Genomic DNA, 6,000 nt, shown 5'->3' with positions numbered 1-6,000 from the left:
AGGAAAGTAACAGGGGTTCCCATTCTCCTCCATCCCCAGCCTCATTGACCTTCATAGTCACCCGCTTTCTGTGTGTCCTTCTGACTCACCTTCTGACTCTAAACCTGTGAAAAAGAAGTATGTAGAAAGTTGGTTGCGTGCTGTTCGGAATGCAAGTACTGGACATAGTGTGGCACTGTCCTTCCCATTTAAAATTTTGCTCCCCACCACCACCCCCGACTCAACATTCTGTATTACCAGCTTTCCAGTACACCTTCCGGCCTTTTCGCCAAACAAGCCCCTGCTAAGTCCCCTCTTGGGTCTTGGGCCTGAGCCCATCCTGGGAGGTGGGGTTGGGATTAGGAAGGCTGGAGTCAGAGTTTAGGAAACAGGGGCTTAGAGGCCGACGACTGGGAGCCGCCTCTCCGGACTCCCAGGCCGAGGCTCCTTCACGGCGGTGGCCCTAACCCGGGGCCCCGGGGCGGGGGCGGGGGGGGGGTGGACGGCGGCAGCCCCGGCTCGACCCAGGTCCCGCAGGTCCGCGCCGGCCGGGGCTGGCTCGGGCGCGCGGAGGGCGGGACCGGCAGGCGCCTGGGCTGAGCCGCGACGTGCTCGAGGAAGTTCAGTCTGGCCCGAGCCGAGCCGGTGCTCCGGAGGGGCCGAGGCAGGGGCTGCGGCGGCGGCGCCGCGGGGCCGTGGAGCCGCGGCGGGGCCAGGTGTGGCTCGGCGAGAGGCGCGGGAGGTGCGGGAGGCGTGGCAGGCGCGAGGACCGCCCCCCCCCCGGCGCCCCGCCCCCGGCGCCCGCAGCTTGCGGCTCGGGTTACCTGCGGCGGGTGGGCGGGGCGGCCTTTCCGGTCTGCGCCGGCCCCCAGTCTCCAGGGCGGCGGAGCCGGGAAGTGGGAGAGGGAGCGAAGGAGGCGGAGACTGCAGAGCCCCGCAGCCCTGCCGGGCTCCGAGGACAGGGGCTGCATGGAGCGGCCGGCGCGGCTCTGCGGGCTGTGGGCGCTGCTGCTGTGCGCCGGCGGCGGCGGCGGCGACGAGGGCGCCGCGCCTACCGGTGAGTTTGGCTGAGGGCCGGGGGCGGCGGCCGAGGGGGCGGCTGGGGTCGCGGCCGACAGGGGCCGGGGGCTGCGGCGAGGGAGGGCGCTGGTTGCGGGGGGCCGCCTCACGACGCCCGGCGCTCGGAGACCGCAGCCTTCGGCGCCCGGTTCGAGGTGGGGTTCCCGGGTCGCGGGCGGCCGTGGCGGCGGCGGCGACGGAGCGGGACGACGACTCGCCGCCGCACTTCCCTCGCGTCGTCGGGAAGAGCCGAGGAGCCCGGGGCCCAGGCGCGGGAGAGAAAAGGGGCCGCGGTGTCCGAGGGCGGCGGGTCGGGACCCGGAAAGTCGCCCGGGAGGGGATGAGGGGGCCAGGAACCGGCGGGGTTGGCGACCAAGGTCCGGGCGAGCCGGGATCGCCCCGGGGCTCCTTGCCGGGGACCTCGCCGGTCGAGTGCGGGGATGGAGTTGAAGGGAGCTCCTGAAGACCCCGGTCCTCGCACAGAAAGGACGTGGGGGCCACGGCCTCCTCTGGCGTTCGACAGATCCGTTTGGGAAACCCGGAGCAGCATCGGGGTGGAGGCCTTTTTTTTTTTTTTTCTTTAATAGCCCTTAGATTTGGAAATCATTTTAGGTTTACAGAAAAGTTGCCAAGGTACTCCAGGGAGTTCGAATATACCCCTCACCCTGTGCGGCAACTTTTTCATTAATCAGCCGGGCAGAGTTCTACCGGGAAAAGTAGAATGACTTCCTCACGGACAGCTCCCGGCTCGAGTGGCCTTGTGGCCACGTCGGGTGACCACAGTGGCTCCAAATTTGAGAGGTTTTATTACCATATTGACACAGACACCCACAATTTGCTTATTGCATTTTCACCAGTGTGTTGGGCTTTGAAACCCAAGTTGAAGTGTTGATTGGGAAATCTTGATGCCCTCTATTGATTCAGTCAACAAAACGTACGCAGTCAGCTCTATGCCAGGTGGTGTTCTAGGGGCTGAGGATGCGGGAGTGAGTGAAACAGACCAAGCCCCCGCCCTGCACAGCTTCCGTGCTATTGGCAGAGTCCCGGGGTTGGGGGCGGGCGGAGCCGGGGAGTAAGATATCAGGTATGTCAGGTGGCGCCGAGTACGATGGAGAAAAACGAAGCCGGGAAGGGGTTTGCCGTTATAAATACGGTGAAGTGAGTGGGAAGCCCTTACTGAAAAGGTGGCATTTAAAGTGGAGGCCTGAGGCAGGTTTGAAGTTTCCAGTTAATAATTATTCAAGCGTCTGCGTTGCTGAGCTCTGAGCCAGGCTCTGGGGGTTCTCGGAGAGCCTTAGAGTGTACAGCATAATCCTTGCCGCCCCCCACGTGCCTCCAGTGCAGGTGCGGGATCGGATTCTTACAACCATATGAGGAAGCTCAGTGCAGAGAAGGGAAGGGACTTGTTGAGGGTCACCCCACTCGTTAGGCTCCTGATTTTCACCGACCTGCTCCAACACATTCCCTCCTACAGACTCCCACACACACAACAAACAACAGCTGGCCTTCTAGATAATGCCCGGCAACCCCCCACTTAATCAGTTTTGTCTCAGCGCTTCATTGGTAACTTGGTTACTTAGAATACAGAAACTTTTTTCCCATTAGAAAAAATATTGATGGGGCGCCTGGGTGGCTCCGTCGGTTAAAAGCGGGCTGCCTCCGGCTCAGGTCATGATCCTGGGGTCCTGGTCTGTCGAATAAATAAAGAAAATCTTTAAAAAAAATATTGGTAGAATTGCAAGGAGGTATGGTGAAGGGAAAAAAAAAAAGAAAGAAACAGGGGACTTAAGTTTTCTGACATTTCCCAGCTGTGGGGCTCTGGGCTAGTCATTTCCCTGTGCTCGCATGGCAATTTCTGATCCGTAAGTTCTAAGGGCTCTTCCTAGCTCTAAGCTTCTCAGTGTTCATGAAAATGATTAGGTTACCAGCTTTGTTTAGTCTGTTTAGGCTGCTGGTCCACGTGGCGGCATGTCTTAATAACCACAACTAGCATTCTGTAGTGTTTAATATACTCTGTGCCACGCAGGGTTGTGAGTTTTTTCCACTTACGTTGTTTCATTTCGTCTTTACACAAAACCTATCCTGTAGGTGCTGCTGTTGAGTCCCACCTTGTACGTGAGGTAGCTGAGGCACGGTGAGGTTAAGAGCCTTGCTCCAGGTCTCATGGGTTATGGTAGAGTGGAGCGAGGCTTCCAGTCCCTGTGGCCAGACTCCAGGGTTCATGCCCTTGACCACTGTATTCAGTGCCTGCTCTGTTGAAGGGAGGGGAGTCCTTGGCTGGGAGAGGAGCTGGGCACCTCCCAGAGCAGCATGGCAGGATTGGTTGGGACCCATGAACAGATGTCCAGGTCATCTGTTAAGAAGTGACGGACTGTATATTGGAGACTCGCTTTATAATGGCCACAGCGCGTGGTCCAAACGGTAAGCACTGTAGGCTTCTGGAGGAGGGAGAGCCGTGAGGGCCGGCAGTTGTGTGGAAGTGGTAAAAACTTGAGCTAGACTTTCAGGATGGGTAGAATTTGGGTGGAGAAATTCTTCCGAGTTGGGGGAGAATAGCAGGAGCAGAGATGCAGGAGTGTGGGGGCAGAGGGTGCTCCTTTGTGGGCAGTGAGCAGCCCGGCTTGGCAGGAGGGTGTGTTGGCAAAGTCGGTCGAGGCGGAAGAGTTTTGTTTGCCCACGAAGGCCCTGAGCGGGGCACAGCGTGAGGGACATGACAGCGGAGGAGAAGCAAGCAGGGAGACTTGACCGGGTGACAGCAATCGCTGGAATGTAAAGCTACCCAGGGCTCCAGGGTTGAAGATGTCCCCTAGACAGATGTGAGTGTCTCCTGTCCAGGGCAGTGACTTAACTGGTGTCAGCCCGCCTCAAGGGGCCCAGCAGAGCACGTTGGTGTAATTGGGATGATTAAAAGAGATGTTGCAAGAAGAAATGGACAGACATTGATGACTGACTAGATGTAAGGGAAGGAGGCGGTGACTCATATATGACTGTTGTGATTTCCTTAACTTTTCCCGGAATATGCATGCCTCTGCCAGCTCCTGGGATGGGATAGGAGAGAGCAAAAGTGAATCCCTAAGCAAAATGCCTTATTAGAAAGAGCACGGACCGTGTCAGTTCCTAAGTAGAATGGGACGCTGTGCTTCATGACCATACAGACTCACTTGAGGTCTGAAGTTGAGTTGGGGGGAGCCACCCACTTGAGTCCCTCCCACCTGCCCATTCCCCTTTTGGAAGGCAGTGATCAACCTCTAAGAAATGGTCTAACTTGTTCTGTCTCACAGGCTGCGGGCACGTATACGTTCCACAGCCAACAAAAGCAACTGTTAAGAGCTGTTTTGTTTCTTCAAAAAGAAAGTAGATAACATTTCCATAGCACTTGCCCTGGGCCAGGCACTGTTCTGAGCATTTTATCTGCATTAACTCAGTTCATCTTCAAAATGACCCTTTTTTGATGGGTTATTATTTTTATCCTTGTGTTACACGTAAGAAAACTAGAGCATAGAGAGGTTAAGTAACTTGCCAGCTAGTAAGTAGCAGAGCTGGGACAGGAACTCAGGCAGTCTGGCTCCAGAGTCCATGCTCTTAATCCTAACCTCTACTGAAAGTATATTATGTCTTACACATGAGGAGCTGTCAGAGGTCTTTACAAAAAGTACAGCCACCACTTATTTATGTACATAGCTCAATGTGTTATATGCATATACACACGTATTCATTTCTATCTAAACGTTTGGAGATTGTATTTAAAGTTTCTGGACAAGTGCGCGTATGTGTGTGTGCACGTACATGCGTGTATTTTAAAGTATAAGAAGTAGAAAAATCTCAAGGGAAATGGAAGGAACCATTGGGGGGAAAAAAGGATGGCAGATAGCCGCAAATACTCTAAAATGCAAACCAATTAGGAGATTTGACTAAAAGACACTTCAGAACAGATGGGGGGAAAAATAAACCCATTGGAGAGATTGGAAATAATGCAGGCTATTGTTCTATCAAAATACTGAGGTTAAAAAGTAGATTTTATAAGTCGCCTTGAAGATTGGAGTGTGATTTATGTGAACCATAAATAGGTAATTTTTTTTTTTTTATTATCAGAGCTTTGATTTTTGTGTGGGGGTAGGAAGGTAGAGTGTCAGCAAGTTTGCTGCACTCTGTTTCTGGAAAGTACAGAATAAGACTGATAAGCCTAAAGTAGATTATAGTCTTTAGGAGGAACCAAGTTTTTATTTTTTAATTATTTTTGTACTATTTATTTATTTAAAGAGTTATTTATTTGAGAGAGAGAAAGAGCAGGGGGAGGGAGGGGTGGAGAGAGAGGGAGAGAGAATCTCAAGCAGACTCTGTGCTGAGCGCGGAGTCCGACACGGGGCTCGATCTCATGACCCTGAGATCATGACCTGAGCCAAAACCAAGAGTCCGACGTTCATCCGACTGAGCCACCCAGGTGCCCCGGAACAAAGGTTTTATTAGAGGCTCCATAGCTGACAAATGATTTGTCTTCCCAAGTTTCATCCACGTGATGTTAGAAAGACCAAAATGGAGTAGCTGTACTGGCCGGTCATCGCTTCGAATCCTTACGTTAGCACTGTTGCCCGAGCCGTGGGGGCTTCCAGACACTAGCTGGGTTTTGATGCAGTGCAATAGGAATTTTCTGCTTCTGCTGGTCCTGCTATGGGCTGCTTCTGCCCACAGTTGGGCCTTTGGTCAGCCTTGTGGAAAAACTAATGGTAGAAGAGTTGGGAAAGAGGGAATGAATATCCAAAGTCCAGGGCCTTTGCAGGCTGCATGACTAAAACTGACGTTTGGGGAAATGTCAACTATGTAGTGCCTGTGGGGCTCCTGTTTGGGGACAAAAGGCATTTTTTGTTCAGTTAAAGAGGAAGGTAATGGTGTAAGTATTTACAGATCATGTAAGAGGCCCAGTGCACTACAGAGTGTTGGCATAGAGTAAAAAATACAACTCTG

At 53.8% G+C, this 6,000-nt stretch overlaps 1 protein-coding gene across 4 annotated transcripts in view; it reads left to right on the top strand.

The window, feature by feature from the left end:
- The first annotated feature begins 829 nt into the window (after positions 1-829).
- The window catches only part of IL13RA1 (interleukin 13 receptor subunit alpha 1), an 81,442-nt gene continuing 76,271 nt past the window's right edge, over positions 830-6,000 (top strand). Inside the window, exon 1 of one of the 4 annotated variants that reach the window (XM_027607818.1) lies at positions 830-1,036. In XM_027607818.1, the coding sequence (XP_027463619.1) occupies positions 949-1,036 (88 nt within the window). In that variant the 5' untranslated portion in view covers positions 830-948. The remainder of the gene's footprint in view (positions 1,037-6,000) is intronic. The other 3 variants (XM_027607821.2, XM_027607822.2, XM_027607820.2) reach the window with 3 other exon arrangements.

The sequence above is a fragment of the Zalophus californianus genome, chromosome X (assembly GCF_009762305.2).
Source record: "Zalophus californianus isolate mZalCal1 chromosome X, mZalCal1.pri.v2, whole genome shotgun sequence".
Taxonomy (NCBI): domain Eukaryota; kingdom Metazoa; phylum Chordata; class Mammalia; order Carnivora; family Otariidae; genus Zalophus; species Zalophus californianus.
This window is presented reverse-complemented; position numbering and strand designations above follow the sequence as displayed.